This window comes from Lampetra planeri, chromosome 10 (genome assembly GCF_965212315.1).
Source record: "Lampetra planeri chromosome 10, kcLamPlan1.2.h2, whole genome shotgun sequence".
In the NCBI taxonomy this organism is placed as follows: Eukaryota; Metazoa; Chordata; class Hyperoartia; order Petromyzontiformes; family Petromyzontidae; genus Lampetra; species Lampetra planeri.
In genome coordinates this window covers 8893476-8908008 of record NC_136116.1, presented here as the reverse complement: position 1 = coordinate 8908008, position 14533 = coordinate 8893476, and the positions used below count along the sequence as shown (strand labels likewise).

The 14533-nt window shown below is 52.6% G+C and overlaps 1 protein-coding gene across 2 annotated transcripts in view; it reads left to right on the top strand.

Moving 5' to 3' along the window:
* Positions 1-14533, top strand: part of LOC144720974 (arf-GAP with GTPase, ANK repeat and PH domain-containing protein 1-like) — a 111538-nt gene extending 97005 nt beyond the window's left edge. For both annotated transcript variants that reach the window (XM_078598201.1, XM_078598200.1), the window contains exons 16-18: positions 1225-1447; positions 12043-12298; positions 12473-14533. In XM_078598201.1, the coding sequence (XP_078454327.1) occupies positions 1225-1447; positions 12043-12298; positions 12473-12769 (776 nt within the window). In that variant the 3' untranslated portion in view covers positions 12770-14533. The remainder of the gene's footprint in view (positions 1-1224; positions 1448-12042; positions 12299-12472) is intronic.

The window sequence follows — 14533 nt, the reverse complement described above, 5'->3', positions numbered from 1 at the left end:
CCTCGAAGCAGCTTTTGGCTAGCCATCGAATCAAGACGGTTACTGCATCGTGCGCTTTCAGATGGGCTTCTGCGGCCGTCTGGAACGCCCTTCCTTCCAATATTAGGAAGAAACTGGAGCTGTGCATACTCTTTGGTTCTTTCGGTAAAGTCACGTAGGTACAAAATAAATTAAATCACGACGTTTCGGGCGCAACACAAGTGCCTGCTTTTTTTTTTCTCCGACTTCAGCAATTGTTTATTGCTGTGGTTGTTTCCACCTGATGACAGGCACTTGCGTTGCACCCGAAACGTCGGGATTTAATTTATTTTGTACCTACGTGACTTTACCGAAAGAACCAAAGAGTATGGATTCCTGCAGTCACGAAAACTTCTAGACTGGAGCTGTGCACTTTAAATCTATATTGAAAACTGCTTTTTTTTGCCCTTCCCCGCACCTACGATTCGTGCGGTTGGCAACGTAGAGTGCGAAAGAAGTTCAACATCCATACATACTTACACCAGAGACGAAGGTCTCCCATATAGCCTTAACGGACTGTCGAGGCAAGTGCCGTGAGCGAGTGTCTGTTGAGGTTGGCACGGTGCGTGAGGGAGTAGTGTGGCCAGCACCGCGTATGCGTACAGGCGCGTTCACGCGTACACGTGAGGATTAGAGGCGGATATAGAAACTTCCCAAGGCGGGGGGGGGTGGTAGGTTATGAAATGTTAAGCTTTTTAAATATAGCCCTGGATTAATCATAATGGGGAAAAAAATGGCAGTATATTTTCTCTGGTAAATATCAATTAACTACAAATTTTTAGCGTTTTTGGGGGGCGGGGGGGGGGCAGTGGTAGCCCCCCCCCCCCCATGGATTCTCCACCGATACTAACATTGGCACACACATGTGCACAGGCATGCACATTAATCCAAATGACGCCGATACACACACACAGACACATACATGCACGACGCTGATACACGCACGCCGACGTTTGGGTAGCACTGACACATATATACGTACATACACACATACACACATGCACACATGCACACATGCACACATGCACACATGCACACATGCACACATACACACATGCACCGTTCGTCTATAATTTCATCTGCCCATTCGTCAATCTGCCCGTTCATCTTTCTGTCCATTCCTCTACCCATCTACGCACCCATCTGTCCATTGATCTGTCCACCTATCGATCTGTCCCATCCGTCCGTCCGTCCGTCCGTCCGCAGACCCGGATTGGGCGAGCCTGAACCTGGGTGCCCTCATGTGCATCGAGTGCTCGGGGATCCACCGCAACCTGGGCACGCACCTGTCGCGCGTGCGCTCGCTCGACCTGGACGACTGGCCGCTGGAGCTCGCCGCCGTCATGCTGGCCATCGGCAACTCCACGGCCAACGGCGTGTGGGAGGCCGACACGCGGGGCCGTGGCAGGCCGCAGCCAGACTCGCCCAGGTGAGGCCCCACCGACTGCCGCGTGACGGTGGCGGCTTGTGGCCCCCAACCGTCGTCGCCGCCGCCGCTGCCGCCAGTGGTCGGTGGTGATGATAGCGGAAGTCGTGGTGGTGGTTCAAATGGTGGTGGGGGTGGTGGCCGCAGTGGTGGTGGTGGTCGTAGTTGTGGGTGGGGGTGATGGTAGTGGGGATTTTGGCCGTTGTGGTGGAGGTCATGGTGGTAGTAGTCGTGGTGGTGGTGATGTTCGTGGGATTGGTGGTGGTTGTTGTGGTAGTGGAGGTGGTGGATGAACTCATCTCCTGTTTACAGCGGTGAATCTGTCGTGTGATCAGGAGCTAGTGGTGGGTGGTAATGATAGTGGTGGCGGTCATTAGATTGGTGGTGGTGATGGTAGTGGGGGATGGTGGCTGTAGTGGTGGTGTTCAGGGTGGTAGTTGTGTACTCCGGTGTTACTCCTTCCTGTTGTGCTGTTGGATCTCTTTTCCCCCAATCGCGGTTTAAAAAAAAAAAAATCAAAAGCCCTGACTAATCAAGACAAGTCGGCGATAATGGTTGCGGCAGGGAAGAGAGGGGAGCAGTGTGCGGCACACATCACTGCATTCAATTAGCCGAGAGATGGCAGAAGTAATTGAATTCAGGCCATTGATCACACCCAGTAGCGCCGTTTCCTTCTGCTCCCCCCCCCACCCTATCCAGCGAGCGAAGTGCCAATCGCCAGTCAGGGAGGTGGGTGGCGCACGCGGTGCATCTGCCGGTGATTGCCTCCTCCCATGCAGAACAGGATTACTTTGGATGCAATTTGCGCAACACGAGTTACGCGGTGTGAGAGTCCCCAGAATCTGCGGTGATTGATTTGAGAAAGGAAACTCCGAGCAAGACGACCCCATGCAACAATGTGATTTTTGGCTTATGGGTCTCTTTAATTATCTGCATGTACATGGTTTATGTAAGTGTATGGATATCTATGTAGGTTTATGGAAGTGTACGGGTCTCTATGTAATTGTATGTATATTGAACTTCTTTAGCACCATACATAACCAACTATGCTAATCGGATGTGCAGGGGAAGAACAAACTGAACACAAATAGCAGTTTTAATGAAATTCGTTTTCAATCTAGATGATTTAAAAGTGCATAAGCTCCAGTGGCTTCTTGATATTGCAAGGAAGAACGTTCCAGACGGCCGCAGACACGCATCTGAAAGCGTGCGATGCGGTGACCGTTTTTATTTGGTGGCTAGCCAAAAGCCGCTGCGAGGATGTCCGAGTTCACGTGATGGTTTATGCTCCTTGACAAGGTCAGCGAGGTATTGTGCTTCATCTGTGGCAAGCACTTTGTGTGTAGTAGATGATCCATAGGCTGTCACAGAGAACCATATACTTACATGAAGACAAATATCCCCCGTATAGCCTAAACAGACTGCACACGCACTTATTTGCGCGTGCAAATACTTAGACACACACAAACATGCATATGCACACACACACACTCACCTACACACTAAAATATACACACATCAGTACTTGCACATCCACAAACTCCTGCACATTCACACTCGTTCTTAGACACACACACACTCATGCACACACTTAACCACAAACTTGCCAACAGGCACTTATGCACACTCATGCATAGTCACGTACTCTCATGCAATTGCAACAAGCATATACACGCGGTCATACATACATGCACACTCACCTAGCTGCACGCACACAAAGACAAACATCTCCTGTATAGCCTTAACAGACTGTAGGGGCAAGTGCTGTTAGCGAGCACCTATGAAGGCCAGAACAGCACACGAGGGGGTGGGTGTCCAGCACCACGCCCGGCCGCCTTTGTCTTCCCATTGACGATGTTTACACACCGCATCAGGAACTCATTTGAGGCTGAGTCGACCTAGGGGAGGCCCAGGACCGGTTCAGATAATCGTCACTGGCGTTGGTCGTGAGCGGGATCGAACTCGGGTCACTGGGTTCGTAGTGCAGCGCGCTAACCACTACACTACCGCTACTTACATAGACACCCGTATACATAGACTTACATAGAGACCCATGGACATACATCTTTTTCTAAGACAAAAGTCCCATGCTTACATAGGGTTGGCTGCTCGGATTGTCTTTGCCCACGTGCTTCTCTTCTGTCCTGTCGTGAGAGGAGGAGGAGGAAGACCCCTGTCTGCTTTCATATTGCAGATATTCTGGAAGGCATTCAAGAACCTCTTGTAATCCTACAGATACATACCGACGGCTGATATTCCCAGGCCGTCTGATACAAGTGTGAATATTCGTTAACGAGAAGACTTTTTTTGGGTCGAGCTTGACACTCGAGTGTACTGGAGTGATATTACTCCACTGACATCGCATCGCCATGTATGGCAGTGTTGTTGAGGTCATGTCACTCGGGTGATATGAAGCTGCGTTTGTCGGTGAGATTTGAAGAAAAAAATCTCCCCAACGTAAGTTTCAAGATTGTGTTTAACGAGCCAAGAAACACAGCCTGCTTATCGCATGTATATTCACATACGCATGTTGCCAACATTCATAAGATTACCTGCAAATTACTCGTGTGTGATTGCACTTTGCAACAGAGACCCATACTGTGTAACTACTGCAGACTGTGTGAAACGTGTAGCGCCTTTCTCCACGGTGGCCTTGCACCACGATAAGAATGACAGCGTGAATTCCAAATGCACTTTATTATATTTATTATTCTAGACTATAACTATTCTTTCCATTGTAGCTTCCGTTAATCTGTGTGCTATATGACAGCGTATTCAGAGCAGAGGTCGCAACCGGGTACCCGATACCCGTACCCTACCTGATACCCGGCGACCCGTACCCGGCCGGGTACGGGTACGGTTAGACCGTGAGTCACTGGTGAGTAACTGTTTGTCACTCTTCTTGGTTCTTTCGGTAAAGTCACGTAGAAGGGAAGTAATAAAATAATAAAAATAAAACATAATAAAACAATTCTCACGACGTTTCGGCCACAACGCAAGCAGCCGTCCTCAGGCGAAGAGGACGGCTGCTTGCGTTGTGGCCGAAACGTCGTGAGAATTGTTTTATTATGTTTTATTTTTATTATTTTATTACTTCCCTTCTACGTGACTTTACCGAAAGAACCAAGAAGATGAATCCCTGCAGTCACGAAAGCTTTACATTGTTTGTCACTCATTTCCCAACGTCTTGTCTCTTCTCACAATTCAAGTTCCTAGAATCAAGCCACCCACGCCTGCAACATGGCTTCATCCCAGAGGTCGCAATCAGGTACCTGATACCCGTACCCGGCCGGGTACGGGTAGGGTACGGGTACGGCCGGGTACGGGTACCCGTTTGCGACCCTGGTGCGGCCGGGTACGGGTAAGGAATCAAAACCCGTTTGCGACCTCTGATTCAGAGTAACTTTTCACCGTTGAGGAGGGAGGAGTGGGCCGGTGGGAAGGGAGCCGGGGAATGCATCTCCACGACAGTCGTTGCCTAGGCGAGAGATGAACACAACCCACAGCAGGAGGAGGAGGAGGAAGGGCAGGAGGAGGAGGAGGGAGAGTTCATCCCAGAGAGACGGGAAACCACTTTCTCTGCTCGCCTTCCGCTCTTTGGAAACTTTTAAGTCGGGAACGGTGGCTGCCCGGCAGCGTCCCGCGCTCCCAGCAGGGGGGTGTTGCTCGTCCGTTGCATCTCGCCCTCCGCCAGCCATCTGCGGCTGCCGGATTCATTTCCTGCCCGCCATTGTCTCGTCGACGTCTCGTGACTGTGCCCGTGTTGTAATTACGGCCCAGAGTGCTCGTCCCGTGTCCTTCCCACTTCCTGCTATGATCCCCACTCTCCCCCACACACACCCCCCCCCCCCCCCCCAGGGGCCGCTTGACTTATCCGTGGCTCAGTACGAACCTCTCCTCCCTGCTGCTTCCCTCTCTGAATCTGACACCACCAATCCCCCCCTCTCCCCCCACCGCTACCGCTTTACTATCTGGAGAGAACTTTCAGCCATGCTAACGAACACGCTGGCTGAGGGTGGGGTCAGGGAGGACCTATCTGGCGAGGAAGAAGTGTAGCAAGTGGCTTTACTGGCTTAGATATTATGGGCCATCCATTTAGTACGTATCATGGAGGGGGGAGGGAGGGGTTAACCTAAATGCATACGCTTGCGTATGGTGGGTCTACTGACAATGTACGTACGCATAGGAAATGGGGGGAGGGGGGGTGGTGTAGCCTCGAAAATAATTTGGCTTTCAATTGAGTTGGATAGTCCGGCGGTGGACTATCTGTTTGTTTAAATACGTTGATATTATTAATCGTTGATCGTTTCTGTGTGGATTAAATATCGGCCGTTCTATAGGATTCGGGGGGGGGGAATGCATCAAGCGTACGCACGCAGGTGGGGGGGGGTGTAAAAAGTACGCGTGCGTACAGGGAGGGGGGGAGGGGTCAAGTTTTGACAGATTTTTGCGTACCTACTAAATGGATGGCCCCTTGGATTTACAATTAGGAAAACATGCTCTACTCGTATTATATACGTCAAAATATTCCTCCAATAATCCCCATCAACAATAATCAATGCACTGCTGGATTGAAGGCATCGTTAAGCTGTCAGCATCTCTCATGTGATGCAACGATCCATCTATCACCTGCACACAAGCTGATTTAATCGTTCCCTCCTTTCGATGCCATTCCACCGTTAGTCTCGGTGGAATGGCATCTGCACTCCGCGCCCATTTACCGAGCTCACTTCTAGGCCACAACGAACACGAGTGGCGAGTGATATCTGAACTCGTCGGAAGCGACCAACCTGAGCAAACGGTGAAGTATGTCCAACAAGCCCGCATGACCGACACGATGCGTCGAGGTCTTCGGCGGATTGACAGAGAGCTCTTAATTTTATATATATATTTTTTTGCAAACGATGCGCCATTGATGCGCCATTTAGGCTAATGAAAAGAACAAACCTTTCGAATGTAACATAAATATAAACAACATACACAAAACCATGAATACAACTAAAAATATATTTTCATAAAATTATCGTCGTTGCCAGCAAATCGTTGAATTTCTGTGGGAGTGAAATTGTTGCACAACACTGCTTATTATAATTACATTTTAAATAGAAGAAAAACAGCCCTAATGGTAAAGCCGAGGAAGTGAAATTCTCGTTTCGCATCGCGGCCCTGAGTTGTGACGATTCATCGCCGTCTCCGGCTGTGTTTGGTGGGGGGGGGTTGCGGTGGTGGAAGGAGTAAATCATCATTACAATCCTCCACCACCGGGGCAGCTGAATGAGAGAGAGAGAGAGAAAAAGACTCGTAGCGCGGCCAGATTTGGCGAGCGGGCGTGCGTGCTAACCGGCCCTCCCCCACACATCCGCGCTCCCCACCCCCCACGCTCCCACCCCCATCTCAAATCGACAGCCGCATAAAGGATCCAGCGCTTGCCCTTTTCATCCCGGGCGAGAGGCAACACAGCGCGCCTCTCATCTCCAATAAATTGCCCTCTCGCCGGCGAGTGACGCGAGCGGCCTTCGCCCCCCACCCCCAGGGGCCCTCGGGGACTCATGAATGGGGTCGCCTTTATCCTCTATCTCCCAGCGTCGCAAAACACCCTGTGATATTACTATAATTGAAGGGCAATTACCACGGGGGCAAGCGGAGTGGCATTGGGCTGTGCCGTCGCGAAAGGCTTGCGCTCTGCCGGGCTGTGTGCGTGCCTCGCCGGCGGGGGGGGGGGGGGCAGCAGGGTGGTGGGTGGGTGGGGGAGAAGCTGCTCTGATTTTGAGCTCAGGGCCACTGACAGCAGCGCAGCGCTGCGAACCCGGCGACCCAAGTTCGATTCCCGCTCGCGGCCAAGCTCAAGTGACGATTATCGTCAACTCAGCCTCAAACGAATACCTGCTGCGGTGTGCATACATCACCACGAGGGAGACAAAGGCGGCTGGGCATTGGTGCTGGCCACCCACCCCCTCGTGTGCCATACCGGCCTTCATAGGTGCCACTCGCTAACAGCACTTGCCCCAACAGTCTCTTAAGGCTACACGGGGGATACTTGATACGTGCAAGAGCAGTGGTGGAGCGATTAGTGCGCTGCGCTAAAAACCCGGCGGCCCCAGTTCGATTCCCGCTGACGGCCAATTGCAAGTGACGATTATCTAAATCGGTCCTGGGTACTCGTTTGAGGCTGAGTCGACCTAGGTGGGAGGCCCAGGACCGGTTCGGATAATCGTCACTGGTGTTGGCCGTGAGCGGGAATCTAAACAGGTACACACACACAATTACACTTGTAAAAACACGCACAAAGACAAAGATCCCCGTGTAGTCTTCACACGCTATTGGGGCAAGTGCTCTGAGCGAGAGCACCTGTGAAGACTGGCAGGATGCAACCTACAAGGGGGTGGGTGTGCCTGAGCACCACGCCCGGCCGCCTATGCCTTCCCAGTGCTGATGTTTACACACCGCACCAGATCCTCATTTAAGGCTGAGTCGACCTAGGCCCAAGACCGGGGTCACACATTCGTCACCGATGTTGTAAGTGGGAGAGGAACTCAGGTCGCCGGGTTCGTATCGCAAGTGGGCAAACTACAGCGCCACACACACACATACACAAAAAGACAATCACAAAAACATGTGCACATTTACACAAACAAAAACACTGGCAAAAACAAACAAAAAAACAGCAGCCTACTGAAACACACTTTCACCGCGAGCTTTTGAGGTCTGCAAGACGCGATGACGTCGGTTTGTGCCCCTCCACCCATTAACTACCCCCCCCCCCATACGCCGCCCCTTCTCACTGCTGCCATCCGCCGTGATGCCGGGGCGACCAGCCCCCCCCCCCCACAGACCGCACGGAGAGAAGGACGAGCGGGCGGGCGGGAGTGGCAGGAGGGGTGGTGGTGGGGGTTAGTGGGGGCGGTGGTGGGGGGGGGGGTGGTGGGGTGGGGGGGGTGGTCGCTCGCTGGGACCGTGGCCCCACCCCCTATCCCAACCTTGCCCCCCCTGCAGAGAGGAAATTTGGGGCTGTGGTTTTTTTTTGAGCGCTGCTGTGCAGACAATGGGGGGGAGGGGGGGGTGGGCAGCGCCTCATCCTCGGGGCGAGCACAGGAAATTTGGCGGCTCGCTCTTTAAGCCGCCTTCTTCTCGGTTGTCTGCGTGGCCGCAGAGGTTTGTTGTTGGGAGGGCGGCGGTGCGTGGTGCCTGTAGCGGGGGGGGGGGGGGTGTGCCCACCTCTTCAAAGGAGGATGAGAAACCAGAAAAACAAACAAGGCTCTCCTCCTCTTGTAGATGGCTGGGGAAGTTGGGCAACCCAAGGGTCCCCCTCCCCCCCATTCATTCCCCAGCAGCAGCAGCACCGCGCCCCACCACACGGCCACAACCGCCACCGCAGCAGCGATGCGACGACTTCCCGTGATTTGATTAAATAATAGTTTTTGTTATTTCGGTTTTTTTATAATAGTTCATTGCGTAGAATGGGGGGGGGGGGTGTTTGAGGTTGGTTCTCTCGCGTTTGTAACAATGTTGTTCCGTCTCATAAGCCTAAATTCAAAATAGCATTTAATCTGCGTGCAGACTAAATGCTATTTTGAATTCCGTCATGAGTCTCAACTACTGGGCCATCAGCCGTTGTAGCGAACCCATGATGCCCCTGCCCATACCAAACTCCACTTTTCTTAACTGCCAATATGATGTCTCTACTTTGCAACGGGACTCTGATCCGTGCGTCCCTCTTTCTGTCACTCGGTGTGATTCCAAGCTTGCCTCCTCTCTCCACGCTTCTTTGCATCACCTTTCAGGTTGTGTTACATGTGCTTGGTCAGGGTCTACGTGTTTGATCCTTGTCATAGCAGTGGTGAGATGTTAGTTACCTCGCCTGGTATGCAGGAGTGCGTGGGTTCGATCCCGACCCTGACGCTTGTATATTTGGAGTTTGCATGTTTTCTCTCCACATTTAGAATCAACATGCGTGTAGACTGGAGTATTTGGCTGCTATGCATTCCACATGATTAGCCACTTAATTGAGCTGTCATTTGTGGCCAGGTCGATTCTAAAAAGAGCTATATAGCTCAGTGGGCCTTAAGTGGCAAATAAAAAAATTGCTTAAAAAAATATATAGTGTAATTGCCACGCACTGCTGGGTACGGTGATTTTCATGATAAAATTCGATTTCCCAAAAGCACTCCACTTATTACACTTAAATATGCCTCAATAACATAACTTAACGTTGGTGTCGAACAGCCCAGGACACGCAACCTTTATGTTAAAATCCTCTTGCTTCTTGGGTGACTTGTGTGATTGTTAATGAACATCACAGGGCATGATTGGAGAAGTCCCCTTATACTCATCGCACGTGCGTTGTAACCGCACGAGTTCAAGTCACGCTTGATCTTAACTTATATTTATCGAGCGCCTTTGAACAAGGCGCTTAACATTAAAAAAGGTATAAACAAAGACGTTATTTCGATGGCAGGGGCGTGCAGGGGATGAGGATTGGGTGGCCACGATCTCGGGTAAGTAGGGGTTAGGAAAGGGGAGTGAAGGGAGGCTTTAATAAAGCATAACCTCTCGGTTTTTTCATTACTGCTTTTATTTTTAATATCTACTCATAAATTCGGTTGTTCGTTTCTCCTCCGAAGAGATGCTCGTACTGTCACGGTGCATCCCAAACAACAGGGATAGTTTCTACGCATCTATTTAAAGTCCCCTAACTAGAGCAACAGTGTCGTAAATACCGAGTGTGCAGGCAGTGCAACTGCACTGGAGCCCATCGGCCGTCGGGGCCCGGGTGCTTGCGGAGAGAGAGAGAGAGGAGATTGGACAGGGGAGGCCCATTGCCCTTCCCAACCACGCCGGCAATAAAGTGCTTTACAACAGAGCGTGAAACAACGTGGCCATTCGGAAGGCGTCCTGTTGCATTGTCGTCGGTGAGCCCACGATGCCGATATTCAGCATTGCCGTGTGAACGGTGAATCCTAAACTCTAAAGACCCGACCAGGCTGTGTCACGGGAACACGTATTTCTCAGCCTAGTGGGGGGTGAGGGGGGGAGAACACCCGCTACACTGGCTGACCGAGACAGCCTTGGGTTTCTTCTTTATTGAAAGCATCGGGTTACGTACATTAAATCACTCGGGGAGCAATCAATTACGGAGTCGCATCACTGGGACACCGCGAAATGGATGGCGGTCATCGGGCGTCAGCAGCAATCTCCAGCTTCACCCAATTAACCTCGATGAATCCCGTGGGGGGCTCATGTCAGCACTTGTCACTCACCCCGCCAGCCGCCCCCCCACACCACCCAACCACCCAACCACCTCATGCAAATGCCAGACACTGAGAGCTGGAGGTGTAACGATTCACCACCTCGGAGAGTCAATGAATGGTCTTGATCCAGGGTCACGGTTCGAATCGAGAATCGATTGTTATTTTCTAACACCGGTGATTGTAGTGGCCACGAGCAGCTGCCCGGGGTTATGTGAACACATTACATACGTAATCATCGTCAGTAATGATCTATCCACTGCTGGATGAATGCCTCCTGAAGCCACCCGCCATCTCTTGTGGTCTCAAAATGCAGCACTCCCTTCTTGCTCCGGCATCACGAGCTGATTGCATTGCTCCACGCTCTGCGTATTGGCAATCACATTCCCTCCTTTGGCTACCAGTCCATCGTTGGAGACATCGCACAATCCGTGCGATGTCTCTAACTGAACTCGGCAAGAGCAGTTGCATATACACTCATCACACGTCGGTGTGTGGAGCATCCTGGGTTACAGCATATGGCGTCACAATTCTGTGTCTCCATTTATATAAAAGGAGCAGCCTTGAGAATACTGGCTCACGCCACTGCTGGAGGAAGGGGCTGCACTCGCACAAACTGTAGAGCCGCGGACCGGTACCGGTGCGTGGCCTGTTAGGAACCGGGCCGCACAGCAGCAGGAGGTGAGCGGTGAGTCCGCGCGTGGCCCGCCCCCATTGTTTTATTTACCACTTCCATCCGCGCCTCTGTCCTGCATTGCGCACTTGTCTCAATCACAGTTTTGGTAAGCCCACAAGCTGCTAACCCCTCGCCAAAATTAATAAAAAAACAAACGTCGCTGGAGAGCTTTGAAAAGGGGGAAAGACCCAATGATGAACCCCCCTCCGGTTCGTGAAAAAATTGTCTTCCACGAAACGGTCCCTGGTGCCAAAAAGGTTGGGGACCGCTGCTGTAGAGGATATTCTGGCCAACTCTGTCATGCTTGCCATACGCATTGGAAGAGGTGGGTGCCAACCACACTTTACACGTATAAAACGTTTTGTTTTTTAAACCACAGGCTTTCGAGACCAATATCCTCATCATCAACAACAACAACTCCTTAATTACAAATTATTTGTGCGCAAAAGTTGCTCGGCAGCGTAAGATTGTCGCCGAGATCGTTACCCTTCGTCGAAATCGTGACTTTTCATCAGGATCGTGACCCTTCAGTGAGTCGCGAGGGGGACAGTTAAGTCGAGTGGGGGGGGGCTGCCTGGCCAGCCTCACGTTGAAACCGTTTCGCGCGTTAACGGCCCTCCGCCTCTCTGAGAACCCCGAGAAACCGCGTGTGTGCGTGTGCGCGCGCGTTCCGCCAGGGAGGAGAAGGAGCGGTGGATCCGAGCCAAGTACGAGAGCCGCGCGTTCCTGGGAGCGGCGCCGCCCTGCGAGGTGCCGCTGGGCCAGCAGCTGCTGCGCGCCGTCGTGGAGGACGAGCTGCGCACCGCCGTGCTCCTGCTGGCGCACGGCTCGCGCGACGACGTCAACGAGACGTACGGCGACGGCGACGGACGCTCCGCGCTGCACCTCGCCTGCGCCATGGCCAACGTCGTGCTGGCCCAGCTGCTCATCTGGGTGAGTCGGCTGCCCGCCGCCCCCCACCACCGCTGCCCCCACGAGCTGCCCCCCTTGCTGTGTTGTTGAGAGTTTTTTCACTCGCACGACAAACGTCACTGTTTATCTCCTCCACCTGCACACCCCACGCCACCCTGCCCCGACCCCGCTCCCCTTTTCACCGTCGCTCCGCAGTACGGCGTCGACGTGGGCGCCAGGGACGCGCGGGGACACACGGCGCTCGTGCACGCGCGTCGCGCCAACAGCGCCGAGTGCGCGGAGCTCCTCATTCAGCACGGCTGCCCCGACGAGGCCGCGGCGGCAGCGACGACGGTTGCCGCCACGACGACAACAACAACGGCGGCGGCGACGACGACGACAGCCGCAGCGACAGCAGCGGCCGCGGCCACGCGCGGCTGCAACTCCAACGTCGGCAACAGCAACGCGTCGTGCGGCCGCGGGGACGCCAAGGCGTCGACCAGCATCGTGTGATTGCCCGTGGGAAATCACGATCGCTCACGCCTCTCGCTCCCTCCCCCGCCCGCATCCCAATCCGCTGTGCGGTCGGCACGTGGCTTTTCGTCTTGAAACGTTTCGCCGATGGGTCGTGTCGACGGCTCAGTTGGGATCGGCGTGGTCGACGTCGCCGCCTCCTCCCAAGCCGGGCCACGTGGCCAGGGGAAAGAGCGCCGTGCCTCTGGGACCCTCCAGTGTTGCTGCCTGCCTCCTTCGCTACATCGCGAGCATTCCGTTTCGGCTCCGAAATTAACGTCATGTATTTAAGCCTGCGTGTGTATATACACGTGTGTCCTGCATGGCGAGCACCTATGAAGGCCGGCACGGCACACGAGGGGTTGAGTGGCCGGCCAGCACAACGCCCGGCCACCTTTGTCTCCCTCTTGGTGACGTGTGCACAGCGGAGCAGGTACTAATTTGAGGCTGAGTCTACCTAGGGGAGGCCCAGGATCGGTTCAGATAATTGTCACTGGTGTTGGCCGTGAGCATAAATCGAACTCGGGTCACCGGGTTCGTAGTGCAGCGCGCTAACCGTTTCGCGACCGCTCCCCTTCATAGTGCTCGCTAAGAGCACTTGCCCCAACAGTCTGTTAAGGCTATCTTTGTTTTTGTCTTTGTATCCTGTATGGCGCATAGCACCTCAGGTACAGACCGCGGACTCACCGTAGTCATCGTCTCTTCGTTCGAACATTTGAGATGGAGCAGCTCGAAGGGCCTCGATCAAAGCGAACACTCCAGGGCTGTGCAAATTCCGCAGCTGCGTCCGGACAAGGCATGCACTGCAGAAGTTGTGTTTCAACAAAGAACGGAGCTTATTTACTGGCTGCCGAGTACAAATTCCAGTGGCAGCATTTACTCCCATCTAGCGTTTGCCAAACCCTAGTTTTTGTAACTCACCATGGTATCCCATGTTTACGAATCTTCTTTAAGAGTACAGATGATGTAGTTAACACACAACACGCACACCCCTTGATTGCTACACATGCCCCACGTGATATCGTGAGCTGTCAACGTCACTGGGATGCACGTGTGCACACGCGCACGTGTGCACACGCGCACGTGTGCACACACGCACGTGTGCACACACGCACGTGTGCACACAAGCACGCATACAACAGCGATAGCGTCAGTTTAATCAGCGCTCTCTGTTAGACCTGCGAGCTGCGTTAATTCATCATCGGGCATGTGCAGTGCATGTGTGTACGCGCACGCCCCACGCAACAGATAGCGCCGATTCAACTAAAGTGTGCATATGTATGCGAGTGTACCAGGTGACTTAGCGGGAAGTGTTTAGCGATCATCCGGTGTGGCCAGCGTGCTGGCTTAATTTCTATTTGAACCAACTGATCAACATGGCAAGGCATACAATTGTGGGCCACAGTAACCTGGCTCTAATCCATCACTTGTTTTGCCTTGGTCACAGGGGATCATTAAATGTTTTTTATTATCTTTAAAAAAAAATTATTCATTAAATGTTAACTAAACAGCGCTCACAGTGGGATATCTTCACAGCGGGAGATGAACCGTCTTTTTTTATGAAATCAAATAATGTTCAGAGAGGATGTCGCCACAACCTTCCCTCTCTCACTCTTGAATTCTCGCCCACCTCCACATTCTAATTAAATCGCAAAAGATTGGTGAAGAAGATAACTTCGTTAAACCTGCAGTGTGATTGATCAAGAGTAGGGGCATTTAATAAGGCATTGTGATCATAGATTTCATATCACACTCAGATTTCAG